This window comes from Lacerta agilis, chromosome 5 (assembly GCF_009819535.1).
Source record: "Lacerta agilis isolate rLacAgi1 chromosome 5, rLacAgi1.pri, whole genome shotgun sequence".
Taxonomy (NCBI): domain Eukaryota; kingdom Metazoa; phylum Chordata; class Lepidosauria; order Squamata; family Lacertidae; genus Lacerta; species Lacerta agilis.
The window spans coordinates 81,624-103,169 of record NC_046316.1 but is presented as its reverse complement, the minus strand read 5'-3'; the positions used below and the strand labels follow the sequence as shown (position 1 = coordinate 103,169).

General features: G+C 41.3%; 1 protein-coding gene across 2 annotated transcripts in view; it reads left to right on the top strand.

Annotated features, from left to right (window-relative positions):
• Nucleotides 1–21,546, top strand: part of FAR2 (fatty acyl-CoA reductase 2) — a 79,954-nt gene that overhangs the window by 15,557 nt on the left and 42,851 nt on the right. For both annotated transcript variants that reach the window (XM_033148219.1, XM_033148220.1), the window contains exons 3-4: nucleotides 17,577–17,752; nucleotides 18,878–19,057. In XM_033148219.1, coding sequence (XP_033004110.1) covers nucleotides 17,577–17,752; nucleotides 18,878–19,057 — 356 coding nt within the window. The remainder of the gene's footprint in view (nucleotides 1–17,576; nucleotides 17,753–18,877; nucleotides 19,058–21,546) is intronic.

Here is a 21,546-nt window from a genome sequence, read left to right as displayed (position 1 = left end):
TACACAAGAGCCCTTATAGAGTCCTTTGTAGGTTCTCCATCAGTAGGAGAAAATAACAGAGGCCAACCAGAGAATATTGAGAAGCAAAGCAGCTAGTAAGCCTGATCTTTATTAAAGCTGTTGCAACAGGGTGCTCCCCTCACACTTAGGAAATTGGAGGAGGACCCAGAACAAAGGTGTGCCTGCCCTTATATAGACATTTAAATTTCCCACCCTGGAGTCCAAGACCACCCTCAGAAACATCATACATACATCACAGAAGGGGTGTAGCCCAATACCATCACCCCAGATACATCATACCTACATCACGGAAAAGGTGGTCTACAACAGAAATCTGTGTGCGTTGTTTATCTCCTGTCTGCCAGGTTATCTGATAATGCCTTATCTGATTGCCTTTCCTGGCCATTCCTTTGAGATGGTAATCACTTAATTCCTGAGACAATGGAAAGGTTTATTTCACCTCCTCCCTTCTTTCAGAGAAACACTTGGTCAGCTTGGGAGTCAAAATGGTTTCAGGACTGTCCTCCCATGCTGCCTCAGACATGTGGCCTATACATTCATGTACATGTTTGCTTGGTACACTTATGAACATTTATTATATATCTAAGACCTTAAAATTCCTATAACACTGCCAACCTAGCAATTCGAAAGCACACCAGTGCAAGTAGGTACCGCTCCGGTGGGAAGGTAAATGGTGTTTCCGTGTGCTCCTCTGGTTTTGCCAGAAGCAGCTTAGTCATGCTAGCACATGACCCGGAAAAACTGTCTGCAGACAAACGCCGGCTCCCTCGGCCAGTAAAGTGAGATGAGTGCTGCAACCCCAGAGTCGATCACGACTGGACTTAATTGTCAGGAGTCCTTTACCGTTACCTTTTTTTAAAGCACAACAGCACTCTCCCTGCTTCTGCTTTCTAGCAGCTGTTATTCAGAGGCACATCAATACTGTATTGAAAACATGGAAAACATGGAAGAATATTCATAGTCTCTTAGACCTGCATCCAACTTACAAAGAGTACCTACTCGGGATCTGTAAAAGTTAAGACAAAATAACTAAATAACTAAATCTGTGCTAAGTAAAGGTCACAACCATTTCACGTGGTGGTTCCTTTCCTCTCCCCCATATGTGTCAGAGTGCATATAATGTAAGCACACCCCACCCTGTTCTGCCCCACCCCCATTCTGCCTTCTGGATCCAAAAGGACTCATGTATTAGTGATTGCGCATCTATTGAATGCACCTATAATAGTCGCCACCTGTAACTCTAATCTGCTTTCTTGGTTTATAGTAATAATCATTTTATAATAATAATTTATTATTTGTACCCTGCCCATCTGGCTAAGTTTCCAACAGTAAAGTGCCTTGCAGACCAACGTCTACACAGCCAAGCCTCCTAGCAATTAGCATAAAGCAGACAGTCTCTTCCTCAGAACTGACCAGAGCAGTCATTGAATCTGTATTTCTTGAAGTAGGGGTGGCCAGCATAGCTGTCAAGTTTCGGATTTGAAAATAAGGGATCAGCAGTCTCACCTATCCCGGGGACAGTCACATGTCAGTGGTGGGCGGAGCCAGAAGCAAAAGTGGGCAGAGCAGCAATGTAAACTCCAAGCGGCCTCGGGCAAATAGGAGGGCAGCCATGTGCTCCGCGCAATGGAGCGCCATCGTCGTCTTGTCTGATCCCATCAAAACAGGACAGGGGCTCGGCGGCAATGGATAGGGGCTGATGCTGGGGGAGGAATACACCCCCCTGTAAGCACGGGAAATGGCTCCCACTTGCTTTGAGGGCTGAGGCTTTTCTCTCCAAGTAGGCGAGGTCTTCCCACCCAGTCCCTGGCCAGCAGGGGAGGAGCTGCTTCCATTAAAAACGGGAAATTTAAGGGAAATAAAAAATCAGGGAGAGCAGCGGGAAACTGCTTGAAATAAGGGAGAATCCCAGGGAAAACGGGATACTTGACAGCACTGGTGGCCAGTGTTGCAGAACCACATGAATCGCAGCTGCAGCTTATCTGAATTGGCACTCCAAATCTGGTGTCCACTCAGGACCAGCCCAGTTCTGCCAGATAAGCTGCAGTGATGCCAGTGGCAGGAGGGCAACCACAAATGTCTGGAAGGCAATTAAGAAATGGTTAAGTCCATTGGTTTTGGATAGCTAACTATATTGCTCCTTATTTTTCCAGCTTGAGAGCAGTACATGTGAAAAGGATCTAGGAGTCTTGGTAGACCATAAACTTGACATGAGTCAACAGTGTGATGCAGCAGCTAAAAAAGCCAATGCAATTCTGGGCTGCATCAAGAGGAGTATAGCATCTAGATCAAGGGAAGTAATAGTACCACTGTATTCCGCTCTGGTCAGACCTCACCTGGAATACAGTGTCCAGTTCTGGGCACCACAGTTCAAGAAGGATACTGACAAGCTGGAAGGTGTCCAGAGGAGGGCAACCAAAATGGTCAAAGGCCTGGAAACGATGCCTTATGAGGAACGGCTTAGGGAGCTGGGTATGTTTAGCCTGGAGAAGAGAAGGTTAAGGGGTGGTATGATAGCCATGTTCAAATATATCAAAGGATGTCATATAGAGGAGGGAGAAAGGTTGTTTTCTGCTGCTCCAGAGAAGCGGACATGGGGCAATGGATTCAAACTACAAGAAAGAAGATTCCACCTAAACATTAGGAAGAACTTCCTGACAGTAAGAGCTGTTCGACAGTGGAATTTGCTGCCAAGGAGTGTGGTGGAGTCTCCTTCTTTGGAGGTCTTTAAGCGGAGGCTTGACAGCCATCTGTCAGGAATGCTTTGATGGTGTTTCCTGCTTGGCAGGGGGTTGAACTGGATGGCCCTTGTGGTCTCTTCCAACTCTATGATTCTATGATTCTAACTGTTTGAGAGCCTGCTTAAGACTGACCTAACCTTCCAGTTCATTTTGAGCTGGTGAGGCTTTGTTCTCTTCAGAGTGTAAAAAACAAAACAAAAATACTAAGACCACCCAGAGAAAATATGTAATAAAGCATAATTTTACCTTAACATTGAAAATAATTCCTGAATATTTTTTACCACTTCTGCACAAAAAAAACCCAACCTCTCTAATTTGTTAAAATGTTGTTCATGCAGATTTGGCTGTAGCTTAATCAAACTTTAGTTGAAATAGTACCACTGTATTTGTTTCCTAAAGTGCAGTACACATCCTTTTTAGCTGAATTTAAAGTAATATGCACCCATTACAGTAGCAAACTTGGGATTTTATACTCACTTACTTGATCTTATCACCCATGCTGTTTAACATCTGCATAAAACTGCTGAGTAGAGTCAACCAGACTGCAACAGTAATGGCAGTATCTAAATCACCACAGAGCCTCAAAATGGTGGGCCAGATGGTCACAGGAGGCCCCCAGAGCTCTGGGGAGACCAAGAAAGTCCAGAAAAGCTCTGCTGGATGCTTGGGAAGCAGCAAATTACAACTTCTTCACTGCTTTTGTTGCTGCATGGTAAGTGCAATTATATTATCTGCCTCATGCTTGGTCAGTTTCAGAGCGGGATCAAAACCACCAGTACTCCAAGATTCTTCATTCCCCAAAGCTCACTAAAATGCCAGGGAGCTTTATGGGCTCTGCAGCACCAGAGGGGGAACTAAGGAGAAATAATGTCAACAGCACAAGACAAGAGCCTTGATACTTGCCTTTTCTCTTCTGGAAAGTCTCCATCAGGGTCCACCAGTCTCTGGGGAAGGACTATCTTATTGAGTCACCCACCTCTGCTGAGGGGCATAGCTACCATAAACCCAGACTTAACCAGAAACTGGTGTGACCATGACAGTGGGGTGCCGCAGCTAGCCAACCTGTTAGTTACAGACTACTCACTCCACTGGGAGCAAAAACCAAAGATATCTCCTGCTCTGTGCATCTGGCTGGTAACAACCTGAGACAGTCCCGTGGTGACCATGGAGTCCATGAAATCCTGAGCTGGTTCAAGAACAGCCTTGGCATGGATGTTGGAGTCACACAGCATACTCATGTAGGGTTCCTCGAACACCAAGCTTAAAACTACCTCAGTCAGGGAGGATGCTGTGCCGCAGGGTGGGCAGCATGCCAACTACTTCCTAATCTATTCTTGAGATCTACCATCAGATGCAAGCCCTCTGGTCCTGCTCTACAACAGAGAGGTTTCCTCTGTGATTTCATTAATGCAACTTTATTGTTGATCTTATGCTGCTGGCCACCATAATTGTTCTTAATGTTGGTGGTATGGACATTTCTGCAAATAAAATTAATTAGCTCTCTAGGGATGTGAGAAAATGGTGCCTGCCAAAATATCTCTCTTCCTTGAAATCAAGGCCTCTTAGTACATTGGCCAACACTCTTTTTGCTAGGCTCTCAGCTCAGCAATTCAAGAAGCAGCCAAAACAAAAGAAACTCCTTTGCCTGTTCTTTCAGGGTCCCAGTTGCTCTATCCAGTGAGCCCCACTGCTCTTTAAGTTTACAGTTCTGCAAATGCCTGGGTAGGTCTTTGGGCTCTAGTGATTTCCTAAGAAAACTTCTGCAAGAGGTCATTTCAGGGAGTTTACATAGCAAAAGAAAGCAGACAAGGGCCAGAGAAACATGCAATGACTGACTTCAGGGATTTCCGGTAGGTTTAGAGTGACATGCATATTTGTTAAACTGTGGACAACTTCAGAAGGTTTTGCAGAATTGCCAAACAGCACTGATGAGGCCTCTAGGCAGGGGCGTAGCAATGTGGGGGCGGACTGCTGCCGGTGCCATGTCTCCAGGGCTGACAAGGCATGCGGTTTGCCGGTGATGCCGCTCCAGCGCTGTATGGATGGTGCTGGGATCCTCTGCTTGCGGCTGCAGCCGCATGTAGAGGATCCTCTGTTCGCGGCTACAGCCACAAGCAGAGGATCCCAGCACCGTCTGTACAGTGCTGGAGCGGTGCCGCCGGCAACCCACTGCGTAGCGCGCATGCACGGTGTTGCTACATATGACGCATGCATCGTACGTAGCAGTGTCCCGCCCCCAGGTGCACATCATGTTTGTCGCTCTGGGTGCCTGAGCGGCTTCCTACACCTCTGCCTCTAGGCCATATGCTTAATACTTCCTTATGTCTTTGCCCCTTTCCTTAGAATCATAGAATCATAGAGTTGGAAGAGACCACAAGGGCCATCCAGTCCAACCCCCTGCCAAGCAGGAAACACCTACTAGTCACTTCTCTCCAGGATGAAGAGGAGCCATTGATGAGCACCCTTTGGGTTCGGTCAGCCAGCCAGTTACAAATCCACTGAATGGTAGCATTGTCTAGCCCACATTTTACCAGCTTCTTTACAAGAATATCATGGGGAACCTTGTCAAAGGCCTTGCTGAAATCAAGATAGGCTATATCCACAGCATTTCCTTCATCTACCAGGCTTGTAATTCTGTCAAAAAATGAGATCAGGTTAGTCTGACATGACTTATTTTTCAGAAACCCATGCTGACTTTTAGTTATCACAGCGTTCCTTTCTAGGTGCTCACAGACCGTTTGCTTAATGATCTGCTCTAGAATCTTTCCTGGTATTGATGTCAGGCTGATTGGGCGGTAATTGTTTGGGTCCTCTCTTCCCCCCCTTTTGAAAATAGGGAAAACATTTGCCCTCCTCCAGTCTGCTGGCACTTCGCTTGTTCTCCAGGAATTCTCAAAGATTACTGCCAGTGGTTCTGAAATCACCTCTGCCAGTTCTTTTAATACTCTTGGGTGGAGTTCATCTGGCCCTGGAGACTTGAATACATCTAAATTAGCCAAGTATTCCTGTACTACCTCCTTACTTATTCTGGGCTGTGTTTCCCCTGCTGAATCATCTGCTCCATATTCTTCAGGTCGGGCATTGTTTTCTTTCTTGGAGAAGACTGAGGCAAAGAAGGCATTGAGGAGTTGTGCCCTTTCTCTGTCCCCTGTTCGCATTTCACCATCTTCTCCTCTAAGAGATCCCACTGTTTCCTTGTTCTTCCTTTTGCTACGGACATACCCATAAAAGCCCTTTTTGCTTTTAACCTCTCTAGCAAGCCTGAGTTCATTCTGTGCTTTATCTTTTCTGACTTTGTCTCTACAGTGCTGGCTATTTGTTTGAATTCCTCTCTGGTGGTTTCCCCCTTTTTCCATTTTTTGTACATATCCCTTTTAAATCTTAACTCAATTAAAAGTTCTTTAGATAGCCACCCTGGCTTCTTTAGGCACCTTCCATGTTTCCGTCTCACTGATATTGCCTGAGGTTTAAGAAGCAGCAATAATTAGCAAAAAAAAAAGAAAAAAAAGGAGCAGATTATTCCTTTATGCATTTCTGTCTTAACAGATTTTAATTGAGTTAATAATTGTTCTGGAAACATTTATTTGCAAGCAAACTCCTGCTGTGGCCACCATGCTGTGTTTTAGCTGAAATAGGCATGATGTTGAGTTCTTTCGACCCTATCCACAATGTTTTGTAAGTTGCATCTTTCCATAATGAAATTTAACACTGCTTCAAAATAGTTAGTCTCTCTTTCTTTCTTCGTACCTGAATGCTCATTACCTGAATGAAAATTCCATATCAGCAACTACAATCTATTTAATACAGTTTGTTTTCATCTTATTCTTGTATATCACCTGGTTTGCCACGATAATTTATTCTTGTAGAATGTGTTCTTATAGATGTTTGCAGATTTATTTATTTTTAAGGGCTTTAAAATTCATACCCAAAGAGAATTTTGAGAAAAATCCCTTAGGCACCACCATGTTTTGCATGCAAAATGAAATGAAGGTAAAAGTTGGATCTCATAAATAAAAGCCGATAATCATGAATTTACATGGCTTTTCCTCATAGGATTTCCCTCCATGTGTGTGTGTGTGATCAAATAAAAGCTTCTTTTGATGTCTATACACTGCACAGTAAAAATCACAAATCGCTTGGAACATCATCATGGCACAGAAAAGTAGATCCAAGACATGGACCTTTATGATTTTTATGCAGGGTGCTAATAAATTCAATAACTTACAATAATGAAGCTGTCAAGAACTGATAAATTCATGGCACACATGAAACACATTGGGGTGAGATATCACTACATTTGTGAACTTGTCCAGAACGGAACTATGGAATCAGTTATTGCCACAACTTACAGCTGACATACTGACCATACCTCTACCTAGAGACAGCTTCAAGAACCTTTGGGTCAAGGTGGGACTCTCAGGGGGTTCTTGACGTGCTGTATTTTTGCATGTTCTTTGCATGTATGCATGCACTTGTCAGAGAAGGGAAATTGTTGTAATATACAGTTAGTGACTCACATTTGCGTGCATGAAATGGTTAACCTGAAGGTCCCAGTGGGGGTGGAGCTTGGAAGGCTCCCTGCAGCCTATTTTTTTTCTCCTTCCTGCTTTCCCCGAACAAACAAGAAGCCATGTGGTTGTAGCTCCCAGCTGCAAGAAAAAACCAAGTGAACTGAATGTCTTTCTGCTGTTTGCTTAAGTTGAAAAGAGAGGGCAAAAGAAATGAGATAGCAAAGAGGCATAGGGTAAAACTGAGTTTGCGTAACTGCCTGAAGCCTGCATAGAATGGTGAAGCTGATTTTTCATGTATAAAGTATTTCAAGATGGGCGTTATTGTGAAGGAGCACTCCTTATGCACGTTTTTTTGCCTTCTCTACATGATGTTGTCATAAAAATGCCAGCCCATTTTCTACATACAAGCACCATTTAATCACCAGTATTTTTTTTTAAAAAAAAAATCCAGTAAGTTAAAAAAAACTTGTTGAAAACAATACACTTACAATATTGAGCTCCTACCTGGCTACCTACAGTTGTTGTTGTGTGCAATGGTGGATGGAATTTATCCTGAGAATCTCTACCTTCATTTGAATATTTGCTGAAATGTCTGAAGAAAGAGATATGACTGGGTAACATTTCTGGTGGGTGCTATGCATGTGTCCCTCTATGTGCTATGTGTCCCTCTGCCCCCAGACTGGTAAAACTAGAATAAATTATGCAAAATGGCATATGCATCATTCAGTTTTTGTTGGTGCAGAATTTGAATCAGCTGGGTGCCGATTTTTATTTTCTATTTTTGGTTGCAGAATACACATATCCCTATCATTAGGAATAGTCAGCAACTTTGTATTCAGGAAACCTGTCATGTAAGCTTTAACAGAACACATGTGTTGTTGCTGTTGTTTTTATTGCGATTATATCCTCCCTTTTTCTCCAAGGACCTAAAAGGTTATTGGTCTGTCCCCCCCCCCCCAATTTTATCCTCACAACAACCCTGTGAGGTCAGCTAGGTTGAGAGACAGACTGGCCTAGGGTCACCCAGTGACATAGCTGTCAAGTTTTGGATTTGAAAATAAGGGATCAGCACCCTCACCTGTCCCAGGGACAGTCTATGGTTCTCAGGGACAGTCCACGTCGTGGTAATTCCCCCCCCCCAGCTACAAATTAATTTGCGCCAGGAAAGAGCTCTCAGGGAAGAGAAATCAGGGCAGAGAAAAGAAAGCACTTATTCACACAGCACATGGTTAACCTCTGGAACTCCCTGCCACAGTGAGCAGCGATGGCCACAAACTTGGATGGCTTTAGAAAAGGATTAGGCTTGACTCGTGATGCTTCCGGTTTCTCCGTGGATCGGGAAGAAGCGCGGGTGAGCTCTGAGGAGGGAACCCGAGCTTTGTAGGGTAAAAAAGGGGTTTGTTAGGGCTAAACAAATGCCCAAACCCAGGACAATAAAGTCCTGGGGACACAGGGTACGGCGGCATCCAAGAGAAGGCTCCCCGGCTCGGATACCAGGCTCGTATTTTGAAGGGTCTGGAGGGAGCGGGGAAGAGCCGCGGACGCACGGGTCTATCTAAACCTGCAAAGCGCTGCCTCGAGCTCCACGAGAAAGCGGAGAAACCTTCCGGAACTTAAAAGTACTCCCGATATTGTCAGCAAAATAGAGAACGAAAATAAAGCATAGACAGAAAGAAAAGAGACATGGGAGGTGGAAAAAAGACAGAAAAAAAGGAAACCCTTCGGACGCTGCAAGAGAAAATGGATGCGGAGCTATGAGAAGGAAGAACTGCTGAGTAACTGCAATAAGGTAGCCGACTGGTGTAAACTGTGTAACAAAGTGATTGATGTGAAAGATAAAGAGTTTCACTTCTCTGGAAAGCTGAAAGGACATTATTTGGGGGACTGGAAATGCTGTTCCTAAATTGTTTATTTTCAGACTACTAGAAAGAAAGAATACTTGAACTGTTTGAACTCCTAGAGGGTGAGGGTTGCGAAGGACTGAGAAGTGCAGGAGAAAGAAACAACCCTCCTTGGCATCTTTGAGGTCGCTGTGTTTAAGAAGCGTCGTGGGAAGGTTTAAAGACACTGTCCTGAACTGAGAAATTAAAAAGTTTAAATCCCGACTCCTGGAAGAGTCAGCTGCAAAGCGGAAAAAGAAATATGGAAGGTTGAACAGAACTCCGCAGAAGGAAATAGAAGAGACATAAAGACACTTCAGAGTGTGGGGGGTACGAAGGGAGAAAAGGGGGAGGACTGGTTAGATATATAGGAATAGGAATAGGAATAATTTATTATTGGCCAAGTACATTTTCCAACATACTTGGAATTTGTTTCAGCTACATTGCAATGTAAACATACAGACACTGTTCCTCTCACAATACAAAGAAGCAAGGAAACCCCACCCATAATTTACCCCCCCTTCAGCTATACAACTATGAATTTAACAATTTAATGGCACAAGGGAAAAAACTATTCTTGTGCCTGGCCGATTTTGTATATGAACTCCTGTAGCGACGTCCAGATGGAAGTAAATCAAGCAGATGATGACCGGGATGTAAAGGATCTGCTACAATTCTCTCTGCTCTCTTCCTAACTCGGGTAGCATAAATTGTCTATATTGAAGGCAAGCTAACACCAATTACCCTTTCTGCAATTCTTACAGCTCGTTGGAGCCTTTTCTTGTCTCTCTTGGAGGCTGTACCGTACCAAGCTGTTATAGAATTACAGAGAACAGTTTCAATGATGCCCCTGTAGAATTGGAACAACACTTCCTGGGACAATTTAAATTTCCTTAGTTGACGCAGGAAATACAGCCTCTGGTGGACCTTTTTAATAATACTATTGATGTTGCTTGGCCAATTTAAGTTATAAGAAATTATAGAGCCCAGGAACTTAAAGGACTCTACTACTACAACCATGTTACCAAGAATGGAAAGTGGTGGCAGAACGGAGTGCCTTCTGAAATCAATTACCATTTCTACTGTCTTTTGGGTATTTAGTACCAAATTATTTTCGGTGCACCATGAAACAAGATGGTCTACTTCCCTCCTATACACAGATTCATCGTCCTCCTGGATAAGCCCAATAACTGTTGTGTCATCAGCAAATTTCAAGATCTTAACCGATGGATCAGTTGAGGTACATTCATTTGTGTAGAGAGAGAAAAGCAGTGGGGAAAGGACACACCCCTGGGGAGCACCGGTATTGATGGTATTGTTGCTCGATATAATTTTCCCCAACCTCACTTGCTGCCTCCTGTCCGTTAAAAAGCTGTATATCCATCGGCAAACAGGGGCAGGTAAATTGAGATTAATTAATTTAGAAAACAATTTAGATGGTACAATAGTATTAAAAGCTGAGCTAAAGTCCACAAATAGCACTCGTACATAGGTCCGCAAGGAATCCAGGTGTTGCAGGATGTAGTGCAATGCCATGTTGATTGTATCATCTACTGACCTATTAGCTCGATAAGCAAATTGCAGCGGATCCAGCAAGGGATCAGTAACGTCTTTCAAGTAGGCCAGCACTAGTCTCTCAAATACTTTCATTACCACAGATGTTAAAGCAACTGGTCTATAATCATTCATCACATTGATGGAAGGTTTCTTAGGTACAGGTATATAAAGGCACAATTGTATAATTGTATAAACTCATGGACAGGATTGTATGGTTATAAGGTGAGAAACAACATTGGAACAACATTGGAATAAGCGACCGCTAGTGGCTAAGGCGGGTAAAGTAATACAGGGGAAATGTCTCATAAAGCTGCAAAAATAGCAACTCCAAGTGAAAGAAGACCATCTAAGGTCGAGATGAAGGGGATAAGGCAAAAAATCTTATCTGAAAATAAGGAGAGAAATGAAAGAAAGTGAAAAAGTATTGGGGGAAAATGGAAATTGTAACAGAATTTTCAAGTCAAATGAAAGATCTAAGCAGTAAATTTCATACAGTTGAAGAACAACTAAGAGAGTTCAAAAAGAAGTTAGAGAAAATAAGAAAGGGGGAGAAATTTAAAGCAAAAATGGAGGAATTGGAAAAATACAGGAATCCACTCTGGATAACATAGCATTATTGGAAATGAATAAAAAAATACAGAATGTGAAAATTAGAGGAATAACAGAAGAGGAAGGGGGAGGATTTAAGAGGGAAATTTCTAATGAACTAGCTAAACTGCTTGACTGGAAATAGAGGAAGTGGAAGAACAGATTATAAAGATTTTCAGGATTAGGCCCAACCCAACCCAGGGGAAGAACAAAAAAATATCCAGGAGATTGTTTAGTCACTCTAAACTCTCTAGAAGTTAGAAATGAAATTTAAGGAAAGGTAGAGAAACAAAGGTGGGTGGTTTAACAGGAAACAACTAGTAGTCTTTAAAGACATTCCGAAAGGTTCTTGCAGAAAAGAAATGTTTATAAAGGACTGACTAAGATTTTGGCAGCAAAGAAGATAAGATTTAGATGGGAGTATCCAGAGGGTGTGTCATTTTTTTTACAAACACAAAAATTTAAAAGTGATTCGACACAGGAAATAGAGAAGTTTGGAAGGAGATACAAAGAATTAGGAAAGATAGAAGGTGTTGAAGAGGAATCAGGAGATGAGAGAGATGTACAGGAGCAGGAGACTAAAGAGGTAGATACTATAAACATGTTTTGTAGAATAAACAAATTGAAATAAATTATTTAAATAAATGAATAAAATAGGTGTTAAAATAATTTTGTGGAACGTGAATGGCATGAATGATAAAAAATAAGAGGAACAGGATTGGACATGTGTTGGAAAAAGAGAAGGCAGACATAATATGCCTGCAAGAAACTCATGTGATAAAAAGACATAACAGAGTCCTAAAAAATAAAAAAATTGGGAAATGAATTTCATATCCTCAGATATTCAGAAAAAGAGAGGGGTGGTGATATATGTAAAAAAATAAATACGATGCAAAAGCAAATATTTAAAGATAAGGAAGGCAGAATTCTAGGATTGCAATTCAAATTGAAGATGAAAAAATAATTGTTGTAGGAATTTACGCACCAAACGACAATAAGGTGGAATTCTATAGGAAATTAGACGAATTACTAAATGACTACATAGACTGTAAAGTGATATTGATGGGCGACTTTAATGGAGTACCATCTCTAGAAATGGACAGATCGGAGAAAAAGAGAACAACCAAGGAAAGCTGCCAATGATATTTGAAGCGATGGGTAGAAAAGAATGGTTTGATAGATATATGGAGATGGAAAAACCCGACTGTGAAAGAATTTTCATTTTACTCTGACGTAAACAGAAGTTGGAGTAGGATAGATCACATATGGGTAACGAAGGAATTAACAATTAGGGTCCATAGATCAGAAATATTACCAAAAACTCTGTCGGATCATAGAGCTGTATGTATGGAATGGGAAATGAAACGAAATAAAAATTTCAGGTGGAGGATGAATGAAACCATACTAGATGATGAAAATATTCTAACAAAAGTAAAAGAACAAGTAAATACATATTTTGAATTCAATTTAAACAAAGGAACGGATATAACTGTAGTATGGGATGCAAGTAAGGCTGTAATAAGGGGATTTCTTATTCAACAGAGTTCAATTAGGAAGAGAGAAAGAGAGAAGTATAAAAAAAACATATTGAAGAAAATAAAGGAAGTAGAAAATCAATTGGTAAAAAAGCCAGAAGACTTAGGAATAAAACAAAGTATAAGCTTTTACAACACAAATGGAAGGAATTATCAGTCAGGAGGTAGAGGGGGAAATAAATTTATTGAAATTAAGGAGTTTTGAAATCTGCCAACAAAACAGAAAGATGTTGGCTTGGCAGCTGAAGAAAAGAAGAGATGCAAATACAATAAATAAAATTATTCAAAACAATGAAACTTTAGACAAAGAGGGAAAGATAAAAAATGCATTCTTGGAATTCTATAAAGAATTATATAAGGCACCAAAGGAGGATGAAGAGAAAATAAAAAAATACTTGGAAATAGATAAATTAAAGGAAATTTCACAACAAACAATCAGATCTGTTAGAAAAAACCAATAACAGAAGAGGAAAATTTTAAATGCAATTAAAAAGGAGAAAAATGGAAAAGTGCCAGGGCCGGACGGGTTACCTATAAATATTATAAAAAATTGAACCAACAAATAACGGCACCAGTGAAGGAAGTAATAAATAATGTAGTGAAGACAGGTCAGATTCCCAAGACGTGGGAAGAGGCATTTATCACTTGATTCATAACAAGGATCAAACCTAACAAATGTAAAAAAACTATAGGCCGATATCTTTACTAAGTAGTGGATTATAAGATATTCACGAATATACGGCACAAAGATTGAAATCAGTCTTGATAGATCAATACATGCGGATCAGAGAGGCTTCCTACGGGACGACAGTTAAGGATAATATGAGGAACATCTTGAACATAATTGAATATTTGGATGAAAAAATAGACAAGCAAGCAGCCCTATATTTATAGATGCGGAGAAAGTGTTTGATAACGTTTCCTGGGTATTTTATGAAAGAAAACATGAGAATGATGGGAGTCAGAAAGAACTTATGAAATGTGTAGAGGCGATATATAGAGATCAGAAATGCGAAAATTATTGTAAACATGACCTTACACAGAATTTAAGAATATCTAAAGGAACAAGACAGGGCTGCCCACTATCGCCCCTATTATTTATAACAACTTTGGAAGTCCTTCAAAAAATAAGAAAAACGGAAGCTATAGCAGGGATTAGACAAGGGTATAGAGAGCATAAAGTGAAGGCCTATGCGGATGACATAGTGTTGACATTACTAGACCCGCAACAATCATTAAGAGAAGCATTAAAAGAAGTTGAAGAGTTCGGTGCTCTGGCGGAGTTGAAATTAAATAGGACCAAGACTAGTATGATAGTAAAGAATCTGAATGCAGAACAAAAAGATCAACTGGAAAAAGAAACAGGTATAAAAGTGGTGAAAAAAGCAAAATATCTAGGTATTTGGTTAACATCGAAAAATTGTGATTTGTACAAGGATAATTATTTAGTGACATGGAAAGAGATTACAATTTTTTTTAGAAATTTGGGAAAAACTTAAATTGTCTTGGTTGGGGAGGATTGCCATGGTAAAAATGATGATTTTGCCTAAAATGTTTTTCCTCTTTCAAACAATACCAATTGTGATGGGTCAAAGTCAGTTTAAAGAGTGGCAGAAAACAATATCTAGATTTGTATGGCAAGGCAAAAAAGCCCAGAATAAAATTCAAGATTCTGACAGATAGGAAAGAAAGAGGGGGCTTTGCACTGCCTGATCTTAAGATTTATTATGAATCGGCATGCTTAGTATGGATAAGAGAGTGGCTCAAGCTAGAAAATGTAGAATTATTAGACCTAGAAGGCTTTTCAAATAGATTTGGGTGGCATGCGTACCTGTGGTACGATAAAGCTAAGGTACACAAATGTTTCTTAAACCATTCAATAAGAAAATCGTTGTTCTTAGTTTGCAATAAATATAAAGAATGGTTTTTACTAGCAGGTGAAAATAAGGACATCACAATAAGACCATATGAAGACATTAAAGATAGACTAAAAGGGTGGCTGGAATATTGTCAGATATACAGTTTATTTCTGAAAGATAAGAAAGAAAGAGGCTTTGACCAGACAGCGACATTGTTAGAAAAAATAGTGATGGGGAATGATTCGAAGATCTTGTCTAAAATATATGATTTCATACTGGAATGGAATACCAAAGATGAGGAAATTAAAAGTGTCATGATTAAATGGGCAATGGACCTAGGACACAATATTGAATATTTAAAGTGGCACAAATTGTGGAATTCAGGACTTAAGTTTTCAGCATCTATACAATTAAAGGAAAACATATATAAGATGATGTATAGATGGTACATCACACCAACCAAATTGTATAAAATGTACAAATCGGGTGACAAAAAATGTTGGAAATGTGGTTTGAAGGAGGGAAACTTCATCCACATGTGGTGGAGTTGTGATAAGGTTAAACAATACTGGGAAAATATATATAATGAATTAAAAAAGATTTATAAGTATTCATTTAGGAAACTGCCAGAAACCTTTTTGTTGGGCATGGTGAGAGAGGATATCGAGAAAAAGGATGTGAAGGTATTTTTGTATGCAAATACAGGTGCTAGAATTTTGTTAGCACAAGTCTGGAAACAGCAACAGACCCCCACTACAGAGGAATGGCGGCAAAAAATATGGAAATAGCGAAACTGACAGCTAGAATTCGGCAATCAGGAAGTGAAGCATTTGAAAAGGAATGGGGAAAATTCTTGTCATATTTGAATAGGATATGTGGAATATGAACTGTGAAACAAAAGAATTAATATATAATTCTTTATTGGAAGTATAAAAGGTATAATGTAAAAAAGACAATATGTAGATTACAGATTAAGGAAACAATTTAGATCATAAGACAGAAACAATAAAGAAGTGCAAAACTGCAAGAACTAATCAAGAGGAAGAATAAAACAGAGGAAGAAGTAGGGGGGATGATGTGGGAGGGTGGGGCAGGGGGGGTTAATTGTTGGTGGGTTTGTATTGTAAGAAGGTTGTGGCATATAAAGTTGAAAATGAAGTTGTAAATCTAAAGGTAAATCTAAAGTATAAAATATAATGTAATGGTAATGTATAAGATATATTTATGTAAAAAACCAATAGAAATTATGAATAAAAAAATAGAAAAGGATTAGGCAAATTCATGCAGGAGGAGAGGACACTGCAACCAGGTCCCATTTGTAAAAGAATAAAAACAAAATGATAATAACCTCAATGAACAATTGTGTGCCATCCCAAAGCTTGCCTCCTGCATTTACCAAAAGAAGTTTAATTTCCTCCCCAATCCGTTTTAGAAATTAAGAAAAGTTAAGAGAGCAGCATCTCTTAGAGGTGACATAGGTGTTCCAGAGAGGAATTCAATTGCCCACTCAGCCACAAAAATCCCCGGAAGGCTGTTGGCCAGTCACTATCTCTCAGCCTACCGTACCCCAAAATAGTGTTGTATGGATAAAAGGGGGTGCATAAGAACCATGCTTTTGAACTCCTGGACAACAACAAAATATGGCTCTGAGGTTTCAAAAGCAACTTAAAAAACCCAAACCAGAAACTTGTTTGTTACAACAAATGAGGAGGAGCAGGAGTAAGACTGGGCAGGGAGGAAAGGCAGAGAGAGTATGAAAAGCTTTGAGAGAGCAGAGCGAGGGAGAGATTGATGGTGGGGGAGATGTTTAGGAGAGGAGAGACGAAAAAAGAAACTTTTTTTAAAAAAAAAACAGCACTGATCGAGGGAGGACCTCCAGGGTCTTTCCAGCGCTTCTCCCCCCCTCCCGCACACCCTCGCTTTTCTTTTGAAAGGCGTTCCAAATGATTGGAAAGTAATCACCGTGTCAGTTTCACCTTTTCTCATGCAAAGTGAGTGTCGCAGGGAAGGCTCCTGGGGGAAGGAGGGAGGGGGAGCGAGCGAGCGAGCGAAAAGTGTGGAGAGGTGGGATCGTTCGAGGCACAAATCGGAGAGAGACTGGAGGGAGAGGAGCTTAAAATCCCTTAAAATCGGGAATTTTAAGGGATTTCAGCAAACCGGGAGAGCAGCGGGAAACAGCTTGGAATAACGGGGTTTCCCGCGAAAAACGGGAGACTTGACAGCTATGCCCAGTGAGCTTCATGGTCAAGTGAGGGATTTGAATCCTGGTCTCTCCCAGGCCCTCGTCTAACACACTAAGCACTGCAAGACAGAGGGTGATGCAATATGGACAAAACTCCATTCGCACCCACCCACCATCTTTAATTCCCTACAATACCTCTGAACTTCCACTGATATGGGGCCGGCCTCATTATGTGATTTGAGTTGAATTTATCTGTTCTTTTTATTTATTTATTTCATAAAATTTATACACCTCTTGATGGTATCCCCTCAACTTCCTAAGCATCTGGGTAGGCTTGTCTGAAGAAAAATGTTTTTAGTGGGCTCAGAAAAGAATGGTTTCATATGTAACATTTTTTGTGGATAAATAAATGGAGAAAGCATTTGTCTGAGCCTCATTGTTTGGAATAAAATAATAATTTTATTATTTGTACCCCACCCATCTTACTGGTTGGCCCCAGTCACTCTGGGTGGCTTCCAACAAATATAAAAGCGTAATAAAACATCAAACATTAAAAATTTCCCTAAACAGGGCTGTCTTCTAAAAGCCAGATAGTTGTTTGTTTCCTTGACATCTGATGGAGGGCGTACCACAGGGTGGGCATCACTACCAAGAAGGCCCTCTGCCTGGTTCCATTTATCTGTGTTTTGTGTTTGTGTTTAGGTGTTTGATAGAGTCAGAAAAGTGTGGCCAAACTTCTATGAGAAGATTAAACCAATCAATGCTGAACTTGCCCAGCCAAATCTGGCCATTGCTCCTGAGGATGCTCAGGAGCTCTTCTCCGAAGTTAACATTATCTTCCATTGTGCTGCAACAATTCGCTTTGATGAGCCACTGAGGTATGTTATGCTTGCTTTTCCTTTGTGTTTCTTACCCCACAGTCCTAATCAGGTTTACTTAGAAGTAAAACTACTGAGCTCAATGGGACACTTTCCTAGCAATACTATGGTGAATTTCACTTTGAAAAGAGTTACAAGAGTATTTTGCCCGCTAAATACAGTTCCATGCATTCATTTAGGGATTATCCACACTTACCTTTTGTTGCACTTTAACACTCCATGTCTGAGTTTCTTTCTTCTCTCTCTTTTTTTCTTTTTGTCCCGAGCTTTCGCTGTGAAAACTCATTCTTTAAAACTGAATCAGAGCAAACATCAGTTTGGGAATTCTGCACTCAGACACTGAACTTTAAAGGGTGGACAGTGCTTGGTGATGGCAAACACTCCTGATATTCTAGCAAAAGGCTTCTTGTATCAGGAAAATCACCTCTTCCTTCCTTCCTTCCGGGAGCAATGAATTGCAATAAATAAAAATAGCCAAAAATTACAAAAGCAACATAAGTAATCCCTGCTTAGTTATAAACATAAACTTATAGTCAATAGTCAACAGATTTTTAAAAAAATATCTGACAGTTTTCCATTGAAAAGGGAGGGGAAGGTACATGCTTTCATTCTGTTAGCTTTTCGTCCAAACTTTTCACTAAGCATTCTCAATGAACTGATATCACAGTACTTCAGATCATGAGGTACAAAGACAATTCCAACTTTGCACCTAACCCAAAGCAGTGTTTCTTTGGGGGAGTCTTGAGCAGACCCGTGGAATATAGGGACAACCTTTTATGTAAGACCATGTTGCCCAATGTTTGATTTGCAGCATCTCCTCACTAGCTCAAAAGAGGTCCCACCATGCTCTGATAGCTGAGATCCTTCGATAAGGTGGCATGGATTGAATCCAGGGTGTTCTGCAGACAAGATTGTAGAATACCACAGAGATATAGACACATCCTAAGTTACAAGAAAAGGAGCAGCACCAGAACTCACCCAAGATCCAGAAACATGGAAGGAAGTGCGGGCTGCCTCGCTTACTTTTCTTCATGTTCCCCTTAAACATCTGAAGTAGCTCTGTTAATGCTTAGATGGTCATGCCAACAGGACTTCTTAATAACCCTTTAATGCTTTCTTGACCAGGCAAGCCCTTCTGTTAAACGTCATGGGAACAAAGCAGCTCCTGAAGTTGGCCCACCAGATACAGAACCTTGAGGCCTTCATCCACCTTTCAACTGCCTATGCATACTGTAATCGGAGTTACATAGATGAAGTCATTTATCCTCCTCCTGTGGATCCCCAGAAACTTTTTGATCTTGTAGAGTAAGTGATGGAAATAAACTTCTCTTCTGCTGCTGATGTAAACATGATTTTGGAACACTAAGTGCTTCTTCCTAGGCACATGGAAGCCACTCTGTTGTGGTGCTATCCCACATACCACTTGTGCAGGCTTTTCCCATCTTCATCACCTCCCTACCTCCATGATGAAGTGGGAAAGCTTTCCCAGAAAGGTAGCCAACTTGCAAATCACCAACTACCTTGAGCACTTTCCAAGCTGATATTTGCCAAAGAATGTAAATGTAGAGATGAGGAAATTATGAACATAAGGAGAGGCCTGCTGGATCAGGCCAATGACCCATCTAGTCCAGCATCCTGTTTTCAGGAAACAGGAAACGTTTGTGGGGAGCAGCAGCATGGTGAGTGCTTAACCCTCCCCCCCCCCACGGCACTTTCCCCCACAACTCCTTCAGTCTATTTCCCCAGTTAGCTCCAAGGCGGGCAAGAGGCTCAGCAGGAGGCCAGGCGGGGTGGCCAGGAAGAGGGAGATTGCAGGTGGAAAGAAGCTTGCGGGCAAGTTAAGGAGCTCTGCTGCCCACACCACATCTCTCCTCCGAAGCTCCCCTCTCTCATCTTATTCTTCAAGTATGGGATTGGGAATCCATCTTTACTAGCATAACTTGCAGTTCTGGTGCAAAAAGTATTTTAAGTGTAACACCAAGAAGCAGCTTTCTGGTGTGAATGTGAACTTCTGCATTGCCTGCCATTTTGCTTGGAGACATTCTGCCTTCTTTGCCAGGGCATGCCAGGCTACCTTTATTTCCTGTGCTGCTCTTTTGCCTCAGCATACCCTTTAAAGTTGATTGCTCTGAGCACTAGATTAAGAAAAACCTCTTTGGATATGGCAGATTACTTGTTACCCTGGCTGCTCTGAGGTCCACAGATGTTGTGACTTCTGATTTGCAGAGATTAATTGTCACACTTCATTAACAAGGAAGCCAGCAAAGGGGAACATGGCAGTCTTTTAACAATAGGTAAATAAAATTGTATCCACACCAGCAGTTAATGCTGAACTCCATATTAAAAGGAACTAGAGAAAAATGTTTGCATCCAAGCAGTCTAGCTTTCTTGGTTGTAGACTGTCAATAATATATGTTCAAGTAATAATTAGGGTTGTCGCCTTATTAGAGGCCCTGTCCCTGCCTGTGCCATTTGCTTTTCCTGGCTTGGTATAAAAAGTGATGTGGAAATATTTATTTGTTTACTTTGGGGGGGGGCTAAGCAGGGAAGAGGGAGATTGGATTTGGTAGGTAAGGTGAACAGATACAAGAAGGAAAAAGACTCTGTACTTTTAATATTGCATAGAAGAAGGAATTTCAGTAGCTGCTACAGCATGTCACAAAGGGCTGTATCTTTTCAAATTCTTTTTTCTGTACCAGAGGTTTTTAACCTTTTTGAGTCCACGCCTCCCTTGACCAACTATATTCTTTCTGTGCTCCCCGTGGGATGCCTGGTAAAAACTTGTGTTGTTTCATCATTTAGCAGTTTTGCCTATTTTTTTTTAAGATTTAAAATTTAAGCAGCAGAGCTTTGAATAGGCTTTTTAAAATATGACCCATCCATTCCCCTGCTAAATGCTGTTTTTGTAAGTTTTGTAAGACTAGACCCATCTTTCCTCCTCTTGTTACTTGCAACCCTCACCCTGTTTCACGCTGCCACAAATTCCTCTCTCTACCTTCCCCTGTCATCATTTATAATCTCCCAGACTGAACAAAAGGGTCTCCATCTTGAACCAATGGCTTCAAGTTACAAGAAAGGAGATTCTGACTAAACATCAGGAAGAACTTTCTGACAGTAAGAGCCGTTCGACACTGGAGTGGACTTCCACAAGAGGTGGTGGACTCTCCTTCCATGGAGGCTTTTAAGCAGAGGTTGGACAGCCCTCTGTCTTGGGTGTTATATTTAAGATCCTTGCAGTTCAGGAGGCTGGACTGGATGACCCTTGAGGTCAGGGGTGCCAACTTGAATTGGGGGCCCTGGTAAGCCCCACCCCACATAATCACATGACGCAGGGCATGCACACCATTTGAAACCCAGCCAATTATTATTATTATTATTATTATTATTATTATTATTATTATTATGAATGGCAACGGCCATCAACTTGGGGGGGCTGCCCCTCTAATATTTTATTGGGGGGGTGAAGACCCCATGGCCCCTAAGAGTTGGCTCCTAAGTTGGATCCTATGCTTGAGGTTCCTTATAACTCTACAATTCCTTTTCTAGCAGGTAGAAAGGGGGGTGGAGTCAGGCAGCAGGAAAAGACTCCTAGTGGGTTTCTGGATTGGTCGGCCATCACTGAGGATGGGAATTACCTTGGCTGAGGAATTCCAGCACTTTGAAGGAGGGGGAGAGCAGCGAAAGCACTGCAGACCCCTGAAACCCCCCCCCCCAAATTGAGCATTTGGGGGACGTGGAGATCCAGCAGCTGCCCTTTGCATCTCCTCCTCTCCCCGGCAGAGCTCTGTAGAATG